Source organism: Rhincodon typus, chromosome 6, assembly GCF_021869965.1.
Source record: "Rhincodon typus isolate 14 chromosome 6, sRhiTyp1.1, whole genome shotgun sequence".
Classification (NCBI taxonomy): Eukaryota; Metazoa; Chordata; class Chondrichthyes; order Orectolobiformes; family Rhincodontidae; genus Rhincodon; species Rhincodon typus.
In genome coordinates this window covers 63,384,911-63,403,441 of record NC_063337.1, presented here as the reverse complement: position 1 = coordinate 63,403,441, position 18,531 = coordinate 63,384,911, and the positions used below count along the sequence as shown (strand labels likewise).

Here is an 18,531-nt window from a genome sequence, read left to right as displayed (position 1 = left end):
TGTTCATGTTCCAGAAACTTAACTTAAATGACACCAGATACCCATTTTTTTTAAATGAAGTTGTTATCCCAGGAGAGTTTTTACCCTAAGTAACATTTGTATGTGAAACCTCTGTTTCTTATCAAACAGCACATGGTCAGTATCCTGTTAATGCTGCATGACCTAATTAGATATGCTAACCATCAACCAAAACACAAATTAATACATTTTGTATTTTTGTAAATATATGCCAAATTTCCTTGCTATTGTGCTTTTCCTAATATGCGCACAAGTGAATTGAGGTTTTATAAACCAATTTGCTGTTTAAATTTAATTTTTGGGAACGGTATTTTGAACTACTGTTGAGCAAAAATAGATTGCATTTGTTTCTTTTCAGAATGTATTGGTGTTTAATTTAGTTTGTCTATATTAACGTGAGCTTGAAATTTTTGACATTTCTGCAATGAGGATTTAGGTCACTAGGTGGCCCAGTTGCGCAGTTCATGAGTACACTGAAGTTCCATGCCACGTAAATAGAATATGGCCTCTTCTTTACTACCTGATGGCCAAAAAGTGAAACCCTTACCTTTCATACATTGATTATGTCTTATTTAATATGACATATCTGAATATGTAGATTCTGTTGCATAGGCAAGGATGAATTTGAAAGATTAGATGAAAACAGCTTTGCTTTTACAGGAATTAGAAAGCATAAGATCTGGTCCACTTCAGACAAGTTCTGAATTTTTTATCGTCAGAGATCACAGTGCCCTGAGGATCAGTGTGGACTTGTTGGGCCGAAGGGCCTGTTTCCACACTGTAGGGATTCTATGATCTATGGTCTATAACTACAGGAATTCTTTCCAACCACTGGGTAAGCATTTTAACTGTTAGCGATCATTTTCCAGTCTGATACACAACAGTTTGCCACAACCAGTTGCTTTCTGCCCTTAAGCCAGTGTCTTTTTTTTTTAATCATTCACAGGATGTGGGCATTTCTGGCTGGGCTAACATTTATTGCTCATTTCTAATTGCGCTTTCAGATGATGATGTAGTCTCTCTTGAACTGCCGTCCATAGGTGGTAGGTACATCCATACTGCTGTTCAGAAGGTTAGTTTCAAGGTTTTGACATTAAAAGGTGAAGAATGGCAGTATCATTACAAGTCAGGATGTTGAGTGTCTTGGAGGGGAATTTGGAGGTGATGGTGTTCCCATGGATCTGCAGCCCTTACCTTTCTAGGTCCTGGAGGTCCCTAGATTGCATACTGCAGTCAGACAAACCTTGATAAATTGTTACAGTACAATTTGTAGATGTATACATAGGTACCACTGTGCCAGTGGTGAAAGAAGTGAATGTTGGAGTTTGGATGAAGTGTCAATCAAATAGGCTGTTTTATTCTGGATGGTGTTGAACTTCTTGAGTGTTGCTGGAGCTACTCTCACCCAGGCAAATGGAAAGTATTCTATCACACTCTTAACTGTACCTTGGTGAACTGACTTTGAGGAGTCAGGAGGTGAGTCACTCGCCAAAGCATTCACAACCTCTGACCTGCTGTTGTAGCTACAGGATTATTTGGCTAGACAGTTTCTGATTAATCATAACCCCTAAGAATGTTGATATGCTGGCTACTTGGTAGTTTCTTTAGCTTATATTTGTAATTTATAATTTCTATTGACTTTTAGGAAGAAGAGGAGGAAAGTTCTGATAGAGACAGTAGCAGTGAAGATGATGATGATGACGACACTGCTGCCCTTTTGGCTGAGCTAGAGAAAATTAAAAAAGAACGTGCTGAAGAGCAAGCACGCAAGGTAAATTTTAAATGGCTATTCTTCAAAATATTTTGAGTTCTCCCTTTAAATCTAAATGTACATGTTCAGTATAAGAACTATAATCTGTGACTTTTAAATGAATATTTATTTAAAGATTTCATTTCATCCTCTTTAGTTTTTTTTATTCTGCTGGTTCAAAATTGCTGTGGATGAATAAAACGTTATAATTGGATAAGACCTGTACTTTGGAGAGAGGTACTTGATGGAGTGGTTGGGGGCGGTTTAAAACTAATGTGGCAGGGGGGTGGGAACCAGAAGAGTAGGGCAGTAATTGCAGAAGTTGAGGGAGTGGTAGAAACCAAGGCAAACATGACTAAGAACAAGAGCAGACAGGGAAATGCTGCTGAAAGAGCAGGGGAGGTGGTCTGAAATGCATGCGTTTCAAAGCGAGAAGTATAATAGGCAAGGTAGATGAACTTGGAGCTTTGATTAGTACTCGGAGCTATGACATTATTGCAATTATCGGGACTTGGATGAAAGAGGGACAGGGAACTGGCAACTGAATGTCCCAGGATTTAGATGTGTCAAGTACAATAGAAAGGGATGTAAAAGAGATGGGGGAGTTGCATTACTGGTAAAGGAGCATCTCACAGCTGTACTTACAGAGGATACATCACAGGACTTGTGCAGCAAGGCAATATGGGTAGAACTCAGGAATAGGAAAAAGTGAAATCATTTCTGGGGGTATACTACAGGCCTTCTGGGCCCATCAAGTCCACACTGACCCTCCGAAGAGCATCCCACCCAGAGCCAGCCCCCTACCCTATCCCCGTAACATTAAAGAAAACAAACCCTTGGTACATTTCAATTTGAGACTAAACTATGAAAGCATCTCAGCATGCTTTGACAATAAAGAATAGGAATAGGAGTAGGCTGTTTGGCCCATTGAGCCTGCTAAGAAATAGGAATAGGAGAAGGCTATTTGACCCATTGAGCCTGCTGTGACGTTTAATCAAATTATGGTGATCTGACATTTCTCAACTCCACTCTCCTGCCTTTTCCTCACTACAGTTGATTGCCTCACTGATTAAAGATCCATCAGTTTCCGCCACTGGTCACAATCCTTGCATCTATCCCAGTTTTCATTTAAGGTAGCTTTACAAACTAAATCGTGAAATAATTTTTTTTGTCCTGTTGAATTCAGTACATTTTGCAGATATCTAAGAAATCCCAGCACATGAAGAACACAAATACAATTTTGTATGGTGGATTCATAGGTTAAAATCCAGTTTAGGCTGCACATGTGTAATCTTTATTGTAATGAAGAATCTTAATGGACAAAGTAATGTTGTGCTGCTGTTTAGTTACTGTGGTCTTGATGTTAATATTTCAGACACGATGGAAATAAGTCGTTTTGGAATTTGTTAATAATACGTGATGTTGAATATGTCTAAGCATTAACCTACAGTGAGAGATAACACAGTGTGGAACTGGAGGAACACAGCAGGTCAGGCAGCATCAGGGGAGCAGGAAAGCTGAAGGGTCCTGACCCGAAACATCAGCTTTCCTATTCCTCTGCAGTGTTCCTGCAGCTCCACGTTGTGTTATCTCTGACTCCAGCATCGGCAGTTCTTACTATCTCTGAATGAGTTATAACCTACAGTGAGAATTTTTTGTCGTTTGCTGCACTGAGACCCAGCAGTGCAGTTTACTGGGAGCAAAAATGGCAAGCAGTTGTGGGAGTGACTTTTAGTCACTGCATCATGAAAACTGTAAACATGGCTGCTTCAATGTAAAGGCATTGGCAAACCATGTTTAGTAGTCATGCTTAATTTTACAGAATTAGAACTTTAAGCATAATTTTTGAAAATTAAAATATAAACCATTTGGTGTAATGATTTTAGTCATTTTAAGAAATGGTATAACTATGCTACACTCGTGTTAGAAATAGTTCCCTCATACATTCCAAGACCCTTGAAAATTCATTCACTTATCTTGGGACCAACGTTTTGTCATATTCTCTTCAGGACCCAACTTTTCAGGAGATATAAATTTTCCTGGGGAATCTTGAAATAGTGTTTAGCATGGACTTCTTGGCTGCACTGCTGCCTTGCTTAAAGATTTAACCGTCATTTTACTGGCTCTTTTTATGTCCACAGGATCTGTACAATTTCTGACCCCACAGTTGATTCACAACTCCTGGCAGGTGCTTCTTCTGTCTAAGCTAACTACAGATTGTATTCTGTCACAGTGCATATTTCTTCCTTTAACTTACAGCTAAGCAAATTTTGAATTCCAGCTGCGGATAAACCTCACCTTCATGCAGAGAATGATACAACTGGTATTTTTTCAGCTTAAAATGCAAGCCTCACTAGCACTTATTTCCTTTGGTGCTCTCAACTCATGTTTACGCTACAGTTTACGCTAAACTAAAATCAAACAGGAATCTTCTGAAACCTCAGCCCATCTTCATAACAGTAGGGCATGCTTTGGAATATTCAAGTAGAAATGTAAGCTAATTAGTTTTATCTTTAACACAACTGTTAAATTCTGTAACCCACATGAATAATTTGTATCTCGAATGGGGATTTGCAATCCCCTGTCACAGAATTATTGCCCATTTGAAGAACTCTCTTGATCACAAATTACCTTGTTTCCTTTCATCTGGGAACCATGTAACCAATTTAAGTCTTTTAAAGAGGCAAGGGTAAACTTTCTGTCTCCATTACAAGACCAACAACATGCTATTCATTGTTTAAGTTTTACATTTTTTATCTCTGACCATATAAAATAAGCATAGGTTAACTGTTAACCATTAATAACTCCAAGTTTCTTTGGTTTTCATTCATTCTAAATACCTACCAATCTCGTAATAAGGGGCACCCATTCATCTTCAGTTAGCTTGTGGTTTCAGTAAGCAGAGTTTTATATTCTATGTGATTAAAATTATGAACTAGATTTTCACCACAATGCTAAAAAATGTGAAAAGACTACTTTTTTGACAATATTGCTCAACTTTTAAAGGGTTTCATGTTATATCAATCAGCTTTAACATTAGAATAGTGTAGGCCTCCTCATTAAGTATTTGCAAATCTTTCTGCCTGTAAATATATATAGAAAATTGCAACTAGCCTAAATCTGTGCTGGTTCTATATCTGCCATTTGAAGTGATGAATCCTGAAAAAGTAGGGTAGCCTACTGCAACTTTTGGATTTGTATTATACTCTATATGTACACTGGAAGTTGCAGGATCTCTCCAGTATGAATTGGTGTTTAATGCTGAGTGCATAATTTGTACTCTGTCATTTTGTTGCACAGATTACTGATCCATGTAAGGTGTCCAAGTCCCTTGTTGCGTTGACTAAGAGCAGAATCCTGCCAGCTCCTGAACGAAGTAGGCCATGGTGAGAAAGTGGGGAAAATTGTATGAGATGGCCAGTGAGGAGAATCTCAACATCAAGAACAAAAAGTCACGTTTTCCAACTAAATATTGAATGGCAAGATGAGGTTCCCAATATTGAGCAGTGAGAGGCCTATTTATGTGGATTAGCTAGCATTAACATCTCATTTTAGATAATTGAAACACATTAATATATAATTTCCCATTCTTCCACCCATTAGGTAGAAGTTCCCAACATGAAAGTCAGATAATTTACCCAGTAACTCCAGCTTACAACATGCTTCTCCGGATGCCATCTTGGATATTAGGAGTAAACATCTCGGGGCATTGTCCACATGCACTCCCTGTCACAACCTGGCAGTCCACATATACCAGCTTCACTGCATCACAGTGGTACATCTCCAATTCATTTGTAGTATGCTTCTGTAGTATGCTGCGCTTTTGAATACACCAGCGCTTTTCATTGGAAGTGCTGCCCGGACACTTTGCATGGACGGACAGGCACCCAACTCATGGACCAGACCATGGTTTATCTCGGGGCTGCTTGCTTGCTGTCTTAGAACTCACTTTGAGCTTGCTTCAGTGCTCTTAGTTTTTCTGTCTAGTCTTGCCCTTCTGCATTTTGGCCCTTTTTGTCAGTGTATACAGATTCTTAACACTTCCGTTTTGGTTTGCAAAGACAAGTGCAGAGACAAAGCCAGTCAGCTTGTCATGTTTGCCAAGAGTAATCAGTCAAGGGGCTGACATGTCATTTTATGTTACCGGGAACAATGTAGCTGAGAAAGGTTGTCACCACACCTGGAGTAGACAATGTAAGCACTTTGTTCTGTGAGGGAGGGGGTTTCATGTTTGAGCAATGTGAGACACTTCAAAGCGCAACAGTATTGCATGAGATAACTGTTATAGTGCAGGTGAAAGACACCTGCAATCCTGACATGCTATGTGGCACTTGGACATTAGCCTATGGTGGACACTACAAATCCTGACCCCAAACACACTTGATCACAGCATGCAACATCAGGACTCATGCCAATGATGGCTGAGTTGCAGAAGTAATGTAATTTGCCCTGAAAAAAATTCACCTTAGTTGCCAAAGTAGTAAGCACATTCCAAGTTCCTCTAATATGCATATGGTTTAGGTGCTGGTCATCTCACTCCTCGGATCATTAAACCCTACATAACGCTAAGAATTCCTAGGCTCTGTACACTCAATGTTGTAGTTGCAAATGAATAGATATTCAGTCAACAGCTGATGATGAAAAGTGAACATGTGTTAACAAAGGTAATAATGGTGAAGTCTCACTTACACCACCTGTATGCTATAAAGATGTAGAGGTCTACAGTACAGAATAAGGCCCTTCAGCCCATTTAGTCTGTGCCAGTCCAGGACAAACACCTAACTATTTTAATCACATTTTCAAGTACATGGCCCATAGCCTTGTATGTCTTGGCATCGCAAGTACAAATCTAAATGCTTTTTAAATAATATGAGGGTTTCTGCCTCTACTACCCTTCAAAGGCAGTAAGTTCTAGATTCCCACCATCCTCTGGGTGAAAAGAGGTTTTCTCACATTTCCTCCAAATTTCCTGCCCCTAACCTTAAACCTATGCCCTTAGTCTTCGATCCCTTCAATAAGGGGAGAACTTCCTAATTATCTATACCCCTCATAATTTTACACATTTCAGTTATGTCCCGCCTTCATTTTCCCTGCTGAAAGGAAAACAGGCCCATTCTATCTAATCTCTCTTCATGACTAAAACCATCCTGGTAAATCTTCCCTGCACCCTCTCCTATGCAAATATATTCCTCCTATAATGTAGATTCCAGAACTCCACATATACTCTAGCTGTTTTGTACAGGTCCAACACAGCCTGCCTATTCTTAAATTCTGTGCCTCAACTAATAAAGGCAAGTATCTTATGTGCCTTCTTAGGCACTTTATTTACCTGCCATATTCCCTTAAGGGACTGGTGGACGTGCACACCAAGGTCCCTCTAATCTTCACCCTCAGAAGATTTATTTCCCTCCCAATATGTCTCATTGAGATCCTGGGGTCTGTGACTGGGCTGGAGGAAGCCTGTCAAATAATGGAACCCAGTTGGAGATTTGGTTGGACGATCGTGGAAGCCTTTATGTCTAGAGAACCAAGGCATATTGAGCATGTCCTGCTCAGAAACAAATGCAACCATCTCAGTTTAAACCTCCACAGGGCTGAAGATGTCCGGTAGGGTGGAGGTTCAAGACCCAGCCAACTCTGCAGTGTTCTGAGGGAAGACTTATTAGGGGCTTGTATGCATTTTTTCCTCAGGCTGGGTGCCTGCTGGTACTGCCCTAACTTCTTGTAAGGAGGGGCGCTTGGAGTGAGGCCAAGGTCATTTGTCTTGGAGTTGGCATGCCTTTGGGGCTGAGCATCAATGGCAAAAATGATGGAGTGCAAGCCTTTGCATATGTTTGGCAGATCTGCCTGCTGTTCCTATGTTTGCTTGTGTATCTCAATTAAGTTGTTAATTGCTGACGCCATGGGATTTTCTCCTGGGGCTGAGCAACTGCTTGGTGCTAATGACAGGGGTGTTTGTTCTTCTTCCAGCTGTGGAGACGTAGCAGTGATGTGCTCACCAGCAGGTGTTCCTGACTGTAATCTAGTTAACATACCCGTAAAGGTTTCAGTATCTGAGCTGGTGGGGAGGGTGAAGGAGACAACTTTGTTGGTGCATCCTCCGAGGCATCTGTGCTCTCTTCAGTTGAATGCGATGTCATGAGAACTGGCATCTTAGCTGCAGAGACTTTGCTGATGCCACTCATGCCTGCGGGATACGAAAGAGAGAATATGTTACGAACAAGGGGTAGACATTCTGGTATATTAACAATACATTCACAGTTGGGGTAATGAACAACAAGCGTTGGGTACCATACCAACCATTTTAGCTCCCCCTGCCCATGATGTTGTGCCGAATTTTTACCCTAAACCTAAGGTCTATCTAACCTCCACCCCTACCTTATACTACCATCCATATGCCTATCTAATAGCCGCTTAAATGCCCCTAATGAGGCCAACTCCACTACCCTCTCCGGCAATGCATTCCACGCCCCTACCACTCTCTGAGTAAAGAATCTACCTCTGACGTATCCCCTATATCTATCTCCACTCACTTTAAAACTATGCCCCCTCGTAATAGCTACCTCCACCCTAAGAAAAAGTCTCTGGCTGTCTACTCTATCTATACCTCTGATCATTTTGTACACCTCTATCAAGTCACCTCTCATCCTTTGTCATTCTAAAGAGAAAAGCCCTAGATCTCTCAACCTTTCCTCGTAAGATCTTCCCTCCATTCCAGGCAACATCCTGGTAAATCTCCTCTGTACCTCTTCCAATGCTTCCACATCTTTCCTGTAATGAGGCGACCAGAACTGGACACAATACTCCAGATGTGGCCGAACCAGCATAACTTAACGGCTCTTGAACTCAATCCCTCAATTAACGAAAGCTAACACACCATACGCCTTCTTAACAATGCTACCCACCAGGGTGGCAGCTTTCAGGGAACTGTGAACATGAACCCCAAGTTCCCTCTGCTCCTCCACACTGCCAAGAATCTTTGCGTTAACCCTGTATTCTGCTTTCATATTTGTCCTTCCAAAATGAATCACCTCACACTTTTCAGGTTTAAACTCCATTTGTCACTTTTCAGCCCAGCTCTGCATCCTATCAATGTCCCTTTGTAACCTAGAATAGCCCTCCGCACTGTCCACAACTCGACCCACCTTCGTATCATCCGTGAACTTACGAATCCACCCTTCCACTCCTTCATCCAAATCATTTACAAAAATCACAAATAGAAGAGGACCCAGAACAGATCCTTGTGGTACACCACTCGTAACTGAGCACCATGTTGAATATTTTCAGTCCACTACCACCCTTTGTCTTCTAAGGGTCAGCCAATTCTGAATCCAATCTGCCACATTTCCCCCTATCCCATGCCTCCTTCCTTTCTGCATAGGGAACCTTATCAAACGCCTTACTTAAATCCATGTATACCACATCCACTGCTCTACTTCATCCAATTGTTTTGTCACCTCTTCAAAGAATTCAATAAGGTTTGTGAGGCATGATCTCCTCCTCACAAATCCATGCTGACTATCACGAATCAAACTGTGCCTATCCAAGTGACCATAAATCCTATCTCTCAGAGCCCTTTCCAATAATTTGCCCACCACTAAAGTAAGACTAACTGGGCTGTAATTTCCAGGATTATCCCTATTCCCTTTTTTGAACAAGGGAATGACATTTGCCTCTCTCCAGTCTTCCGGCACTGTACCCGTGGACGGTGAGGACGAAAAGATCATCGCCAAAGGCCCTACGATCTCTTCCCTCGCTTCCCATAGAATCCTTGGATAAATCCCGTCAGGCCCGGGGGACTTCTCTATCTTCAAGTTTCTCAAAATTCCTAGTAAGTCTTCCTTGCTAACAACCACCTCCTTTAGCCTACCAGCCTGTTTCACACTGTCCTCCTTTACAACTAGGTCCCTCTCAGTTGTGAATACTGAAGAAAAGTATTCATTAAGGACCTCTCCTATCTCTTTAGGCTCCGTGCACAAATTCCCTTTACACTCCTTGATCAGCCCTACCCTTTCTCTGGTCTTTCTCTTATTCCTCACATATGTGTAAAAAGCCTTGGAGTTTTCCTTGATCCTATCTGCCATGGTTTTCTCGTGCCCCCTTATAGCTCTCGTAAGCCCTTTCTTCAACTCCTTTCTGGCTAACTTGTATCCCTCTAAAGCCTTTTCCAAACCTTGTTTTCTAAACGTTATATAAGCATCCTTCTTCTTAACCAGTCGTTTGACATCTCTTGAGAACCAAGACTGTCTCACTCAACCGCATCTTCCCTGCCTGCTAGGGACAAACATATCGGGCACACGCAATATGCATTCCTTAAACAATCTCCACATTTCAATAGTGCTCTTCCCTGACCACATCTGTTCCCATTTTGTGTTACCCAGTTCTTGCCTTACAGAATCATAATTACCCTTCCCCCAATTATAAACCTTACCCTGCTGTATGTACCTATCCTTTTCTGTGACTATTGTAAACGTAACAGAGTTATGAACGCTACTGCCAAAATGCTCTCCTACCAACAGGTCTAACACTTGGCCCGGTTAATTGCCAAGCACCAAATCCAAAGTGACCTCTCCACGTGTTGGTCCATCTACATACTGTGTCAGGAATCCTTCCTGAACGAACTGGACAAAATCCACTCCATCTAAACTATTACAACTAAAATGTTTCCAATCAATATTTGGAAAGTTGAAGTCACCCATGACTACAACCCTGTGACTTCTGCACCTTTCCAGTATCTGTCTCCCAATCCACTCCTCCATTTCTCTGCAACTGTTGGGGCGTCTGTAAAAAAAAAAAAAACCCCAACAAAGTGACTGCTCCTTTCTTGTTCCTGACCTCCACCCAAACTGACTCTGTGGACATGTCATTCTCAAAATGCCTTTCAGTAGCTGCTATACTAGCCCTGACTAGCAATGCCACTCCCCCGCCTCTTTTACCACCCTCCCTATTTCTTTTAAAGCATCTAAATCCCGGAACTTCCAACAACCATTCCTGTCCCTGAGTTACCCAAGTTTCTGTAGTGGCCACAACATCGTAGTTGTAAGGAGATCTCCGTGATCTGTAAGAATAATAATGTGGGAACGGTGGGGGATTTTAAATTTGCAAACATAGGCTGGGACTGCCATAGTGTTAAGGGCTTGGATGGAGAGGAATTTGTTAAGTGTGCACAAGAAAAGTTTCTGATTCACTGTGTGGATGTACCAACTAGAGAAGGGGCAAAACTTAACCTACACTTGGGAAATAAAGCCGGACAGGTTACTGAGATGTCAGTGGGGGAGCACTTTGGGGCTAGTGACCATAATTGTATTAGTTTTAAAATAGTGATGGAAAAGGATAGACCGGATCTAAAAGTTCGAGTTCTAAATTGGAGGAAGGCCAATTTTGACAGTTTTAGGCAAGAACTTTCAAAAGTTGTTTGGGGACAGATATTCACAAGTAAAGGGATGACTGGAAAATCGGAAGCCTTCAAAAATGAGATAACGGGAATCCAGAGACTGTTACGGTTAAGGGCAAGGCTGGTAGGTGTAGGGAATGCTGGATGCTTAGAGAAATGGAGGCTCTGGTCAAGAAAAAGAAGGAAGCATGTGTCAGGTAGAGACAGCAGGAATCAAGTGAATCCCTAGAAAAGTATAAATGCAGTGGAACTATACTTAAGAAAGAAATCAGGAGGGCAAAAAAGGAACATGAGATAGCTTTGGCAAATAGGGTTAAGGAGAATCCAAAGGGATTCTACAAATACATTAAGGACAAAAGAGTAACTGGGGAGAGGATGGGGCTTCTTAAAGACCAGTAAGGCCGCATGTGTATAAAACTGCAGGAGGTCGGAGAGATACTAAACGAGTATTTTGCATCAGTGTTTACTGTGGAGAAGGATATGGAAGCTAGAGAACTTGGGGAAATAAATAGCGACATCTTGAGAAATTTCCCTATTACAGAGAAGGTGGTCTTGGACATCTTGAAACGCATAAAGGTGGTTAAATCCCTGGGATTTGATCAGGTGTACCCTAGAATGCTGTGGGAAGCTAGGGAAGTGATTGCTGGACCCCTTGCTAAGATATTTCTATCATCAATAGCCACAGGTGAGGTGCTGGAAGACTCAAGGTTGGCTAACGAGGTGCCACAATTTAAGAAAGGTGGTAAGGAAAAGCCAGGGAACTGCAAACCGGTGAGCCTGACATCAGTGGTGTGCAGGTTGTTTCAGGGGATTCTGAGGGACAGGATTTACATGTATTTGTAAAGGCAGGGACTGATTGGGGATAGTCAACATGGTTTTGTGCGTGGGAAATCCTGACTCACTAACTTGATTGAGTTTTTTGAAAAAGTAGCAAAGAGGATTGATGAAGGCAGAGCGAAGGATGTGATCTATATTGACTTCAGTAAGGTAATCGAGAAGGATCCACATGTTAGACTGTTTAGCAATGTTAGATCACATGGAATACAGGGAGAACTAACCATTTGGATACAGAACTAGCTTGAAGGTAAGAGATAGAGAGTGGTAGTGGAGGATTGCTTTTCAGACTGGAGGCCTGTGACCAGTGGTGTGCCACAAGGATCAGTGCTGGGTCCACTGTTTTTCGTTACTTATATAAATGATTTGGATGTGAACATAGGAGATATGTAAATGTGCACATGACACCAAAGGCGGACAGCGAAGAAGGTTACCTTAGAGTACAACAGGATCTTCATCAGATGGGCCAATGGACCATGGAGTGTCAGATGGAGTTTAATTTAGATAAATGTGTGGTGCTGCATTTTGCCAAGGCAAATCAGGGCAGGGAAGATCCTGGGGAGTGTTGCTGAACAAAGAAACCTTGGAGTGCAGGTTTGTAGTTCCTTGAAAGTGAAATCCCAGATAAACAGGACAATGAAGAAGGCTTTTGGTATGCTCGCCTTTATTTGTCAGTGCTTTGAGTGTATGAGTTGGGAAGTCATGTCGCGGCTGTATAGGACATTGGTTAGGCTGCTTTTGGAATACTGTGTTCAGTTCTAGTCTCCCTGCTGTGGGAAAGATGTTGTGAAACTTGAAAGGGTTGGAAAAAGATTTAAAAGGATGTTGTTGGGGTTGGAGAGTTTGAACTACAGAGAGAGGCTGAATCAGCTGGGGCCATTTTCGCTGGACCGTCAGAGGCTGAGGGATGGCCTTCTAGAAGTTTATAAACATCATGAGAGGCATGGAAAGGGTGAATAGCCAAGGTTTTTAGCATGGGGTGGAGGAGCCCAAAACTGTAGGGTGTAGGTTTAAGGTGAGAGGGGAAAGATTTAAAGGGTACCTAAGGGGCAACATTTTTGCGCAGAGTGGTCCATGTATGGAATGAGCTGCCAGAGGAAGTGGTGGAGGCTGGTACAATTACAAAATTTAAAAGGCATTTAGATGGGTATGTGAATAGGAAGGGTTTAGAAGAATATGGTCCAAATGCTGGCAAATGGGACTGGATTAATTTAGGATACCTGGTCAGCATGTTCTCCTTGGACCGGAGAGTCTGTTTGCATGCTGTACAGCTATATGACTCTAAATAGGGCATTGGTACCAGGAATCCTGGAATGTCCCAGTTGTAGCTAGTGCTGTGTGTAGAAGATGGGACGAGCAGTGCACCATGGTTAATTAGGTACATTTGGAAAATAGTGCAAGAAAATCCACTAGATTTTGCCAATAGAAAATGTGTGTGAAACTTGCCAAAAATAACACTCAGCTGGTTTCCGGTCAGACTTGGGCCTAAATATTTTAGTATTGAGAAGCATCACAGATCGTATGTAATGTTTAAAAACTCCGTTCTTATTGATTTGGACATGCTGAAATTGCTGACTATTTTCATGCTCTTACTTTGTAAATTCACCAATGAGACAGTATTCAGGAGTGGGTTCAAATAGTTCTGATGAAGGGTCCAAACCCGAAACGTCGACTTTCCTGTTCCTCTGCTGGCTGACCTCCTGTGTTCCTCCAACTCCACACCATGTTGACAACAAATGAGCAAAACTTTTTATACGGCAGGTTTCTCAGGGTCAGAGGTTGCAATTTGTGCAGTTTTTTAATCAGTGACTATTTCCAGAACAACTATTTAGGTTCTTTACTCAGAGTGTGGTAGGGACGTGGAATGCATTGCCGGAGAGGGTAGTGGAGTCGGCCTCATTAAGGGCATTTAAGCGGCTATTAGGTAGGCATATGGATGATAGTATAAGGTAGCGGTGGAGGTTAGATAGACCTTAGGTTTAGGGTAAAAGTTCGGCACAACATCGTGGGCCGAAGGGCCTGTACTGTTCTATGTTCTAACGCATTTTTTAAATTGGCCCTCTATAACACACATTTAAAAGACTTTCCTTGACAAGGTCATTTTGTTAGCCTGCTTAAAAAGAACAGACACAACTTCTCACATTTTTGACTTGTTTTCCAATTGTCAAAATCTTTGCCATCATGAACAATTATAAATTTAATGTCTTTAGTAATACAATTCTGATAACATTGATGAAACAAGCTCAAATTTTAGCATTTCCTTATAAACATGTTTCTTTTATTTTGCCTATCTATAAACTCTCAAGTGTGAAAGACCCTTTTTAAAATAGGTGACCAGATCTGTGGATCATATGTCATGTAGCAATTGAAACCATCTTGAGCAACAACAACGCAGGTTATTGTGAAAATTGCTGTCTGGCATTGTTTCTGCAATGTAAATAAACATTCCTAAATGCTCTTCAGACGTGCTTGATATAAACTATCAAAGGTTGACTGTCCTCTGTCTTTCTATGGCCTTAAACTTTTGTAATAATTTACTTACCGTATGTATGTTGTCATTATTCCTTAATTAATTTATACTTCCATAGAAATTAGGCTTAAGAATACAAGTTTGGTATGAATCTTTTTAAACCAAGGAAGTGGATGCAATGGATAAATTCAATCATACGTTGGCTTATTTTTATATTGGCTGAAAAATAGCTTGAGGTGCATATTATTAACAATAACCGAGTTGCAAGTTTGCCTATTTGTTAGATGCTCTTAACTGTTTTGAGGGAAGGAAACAAATACAACTGGTTAGACACAAGAAGAGTTAGACCATTGAATGAATGCTCGCTCTATTTGTTAAATAGTGTACTGCTGTCTCCAGTGACACACAATGCTCACTCCTGACATTATTTTTAACTTGTTAGAATGACCTTGAATGTGACCACTGAGGATACTGCTTATCTAATAGAGGACGAAAACATGATTGTTTATATGTGCTTATTCTTGGCTGGATTGGCTAAAGTTCTATAACTTCTGAAAAAAAAATGAATATTTAGCCTGCTACAAAACATTATTACTGAAGTTGTGAAATAAAAATTCATAAGAATAAGAAAGTTTGAGCTGGTTTGTTGTTCCACAGACGTTTCGTTACCGTGCTTGGTAACATCCACAGTGCAGCCTCTGATGAAGCGTCGGTGTGTTCTCCCACCTGGCTTTTAAACTCTGGGGTCCATTGCGATGGATTGCCTCACTTCCGGGTTTCCTCCGTAGTGGAATGTATATGGGGTCGAATTCAATGTGTTTATTAATAGCATGCTTCGGGGAGTGCCATGCTTCAAGGAATTCTCGTGCTTGTCTCTGCCTAGCCTGTCCCAGGATCTTGGTGGTTCTCCTTGTCCATGTGGATTGAGATGAGTGAGTATTGGTCGTGTCTTTTTGTAGCCAGTTGGTGTTCATGTACTCTTGCTGTTAGTTTTCTTCCTGTTTGTCTGATGTAATGTTTCTCACAGTCTCTGCAGGGGATCTTGTAGATGACATTGGTTCTGTCCATGACGGGGAGTGGGTCTTTAGTTCGGGTGAGCACTTGTCATGTGGACTTGTGTGCCACTCTGATGCCCAGCGGTCGTAGAAGTCTTGTGGTGAGTTCTGACGTGTTCCTGATGTAGGGTAGTGTGATGAGTGTGTCGGCGGGTGTAGAATCTTTCTGATGCTGTTCCTGTAGGCATCTCCTGACCCAGTTCTTTGGATATCCATTATCCTTGAACACTTGGAAGAGGTATTCCTCCTCCTCTTGGTGTAGTTCCATGTTGCTGCAGTGTGTTGTTGCCCTTCTAAATAGTGTTCGCACGCAGCTTCGTTTGTGTGTGCTGGGATGGTTACTATTGAAGTTCAATACCTGGTCTGTGTGTGTGGTTTTTCGGTGTACTTTCGTTTGCAGTTCCCCATTTGTCTTGTGCTCTACCATGCCGTCCAGGAATGGGAGTTGTTTGTTCTCCTCCTCACTGGTAAGTTGTATTGTTTATGAGTTTGTGTGTCTCTTCCAATTTAGTCCGTTTAATGATGACAAAGGTGTCGTCTACGTAGTGTATCCATAGTTTAGGTTGGATTTGCGGAAGGGCAGTCCTTTCCAGTCTTTGCATCACTGCTTCTGCTATGAGCCCGGAGATAGGCGATCCCAAGGGTGTCCCGTTGATTTGCTCGTATGTTTGGCCGTTGAAGGTGAAGTGGGTGGTCAGGCATAGGTCCAGTAGTTTAAACATGTTGTCCTTGGAAATGGTTTCACTGGGGTCGTGTTCTTATTCAAGTAGTGTTGTCATTGTTTCCCTTGCTAGTGGTATGTCTATTGATGTGGATAGGGCGGTGACATCAAACGATATCATGGTCTCTTCGTCCTCTATCTTTATGTCTTTGATGGAGTTGAGGGATTCTTGGGCTGAGTGGATGGAGTGGGGTGATTTGTTGGCTAGGTGCTTGAGTCTTTGAGTTTGAAATATTTATAATTTAATACTGCCTGATTAATTTGGGTGTTTATTAAGTGCTTGATTTCAGAATTTGTATGTTGTGTGTTGTTACCCGTATTTGGCAAACTGTGACTTTTGCATAGATAGTATTTCCTGTCTTGCCACTGAGAGCAATTTTTCAAAAAAATCTTCTTTGATCAGAACCCCCACTCTCTCACAAAAAAAGACAGACAGACACACTTGAGGGATAAATTGATAAGAAAATAAGAGTCGTAATTTGCCAGTTCGAAAATCATTTCAGTGATGAATACCAAGTCTTTATGAAATTCATTGGACAATCTGTCCTATTGCAGGCACATGGTTGATCTTAGTAAAATGTCAAAGTCACCAGTCAATATAAACAGTTTTCCAGCAGGCCCTGAAGAATATTTACTTTTTTTCTCATTAAACTGGGATTCTTTTCTTAAGACGTTTGATAATTCTTCAACTGAAAATCAACTAGAGAGAGAAACTAAATTTCAAATCTCAGTTTTCCAATTCAGCAGCTTCTGAGCACACAGCCTTCTGAGCAAAAAAAGCACAGTCAAAATCAGTTCAATGTATGGTTTCTCTTAGTTTTTAAACATCTTCTGTTGTTGGCTGGCCAAGACCAGCCTCCACTTGATTGACTGATGCAGCATCCAACACCTGCCAGTCCTTGAACATACCCCATCCTGGTATCAAAAAGTTCTGCCATGTTCTTAGAATAATTAACTTGCAATTATCTTCCAGGCCAGTTCCCATCACTAACATCAGCTTGTTTGTTCTCTGCTACAAAAACAAACTGCTTCTCAAAGTTCCATGACAACAAGGTGCAGAGCTGGATGAACACAGCAGGCCAAGCAGCATCATAGGAGCAGAAAGGCTGACGTTTCGGGCCTAGACCCTTCATCAGAAATGGGGGAGGGAAAGGGGGTTCTGAAATAAGTAGGGAGAGAGTGGGAGGCGGATAGAAGATGGATAGAGGAGAGGATAGGTGGAGAGGAAACAAACAGGTCGAAGAGGCGGCGATGGAGCCAGTAAAGGTGAGTGTAGGTGGGGAGTTAGGGAGGGGATAGGTCAGTCCAGGGAGGACGGACAGGTCAAGGGGGCGGGATGAGGTTAGTAGGTAGGAGATGGGGGTGCGGCTTGAGGTGGGAGGAGGGGATAGGTGGGAGGAAGAACAGGTTAGGGAGGCGGGGACAAGCTGGACTGGTTTTGGGATGCAGTAGGGGGAGGGGAGATTTTGAAGCTTGTGAAATCCACACTGATACCATTGGGCTGCAGGGTTCCCAAGCGGAATATGAGTTGCTGTTCCTGCAACCTTCGGGTGGCATCGTTGTGGCACTGCAGGAGGCCCAAGATGGACATGTCGTCTGAGGAATGGGAGGGGGAGTTGAAATGGTTCGCGACTGGGAGGTGCAGTTGTTTATTGCGAACCGAGCGTAGGTGTTCTGCAAAGCGGTCCCCGAGCCTCCGCTTGGTTTCCCCGATGTAGAGGAGGCCACACTGGGTACAGCGGATGCAGTATACCACATTAGCAGATGTGCAGGTGAACATCTGCTTGATGTGGAAAGTCTTCTTGGGGCCTGGGATGGGGGTGAGGGAGGAGGTATGGGGGCAGGTGTAGCACTTCCTGCGGTTGCAGGGAAAAGTGGTGGGGCTGGAGGGGAGTGTGGAGCGGACAAGGGAGTCACGGAGAGAGTGGTCCCTCCGGAAAGCAGATAAGGGTGGGGAGGGAAAGATGTCTTTGGTGGTGGGGTCGGATTGCAGATGGCGGAAGTGTCGGAGTATGATGCGTTGGATCCGGAGGTTGGTGGAGTGGTACGTGAAGACGAGGGGGATTCTTTTTGGTTCTTATTGCGTGGACGGGGTGTGAGGATGAGTTGCAGGAAATGTGGGAGACACGGTTGAGGGCGTTCTCAAGCACTGAGGGGGGGAAGTTACGGTCCTTGAAAAACGAGGACAACTGAGATGTACGGGAGTGGAATGCCTCATCCTGGGAGCAGATGCGGCAGAGGTGAAGGAATTGGGAATAGGGGATGGCATTTTTGCAGGAAGGTGGGTGG

General features: G+C 42.4%; 1 protein-coding gene across 4 annotated transcripts in view; it reads left to right on the top strand.

Annotated features, from left to right (window-relative positions):
• Positions 1–18,531, top strand: part of cwc15 (CWC15 spliceosome associated protein homolog) — an 80,810-nt gene that overhangs the window by 48,179 nt on the left and 14,100 nt on the right. For all 4 annotated transcript variants that reach the window (XM_048597826.1, XM_048597828.1, XM_048597825.1 and 1 more), the window contains one exon: positions 1,664–1,789. In XM_048597826.1, coding sequence (XP_048453783.1) covers positions 1,664–1,789 — 126 coding nt within the window. The remainder of the gene's footprint in view (positions 1–1,663; positions 1,790–18,531) is intronic.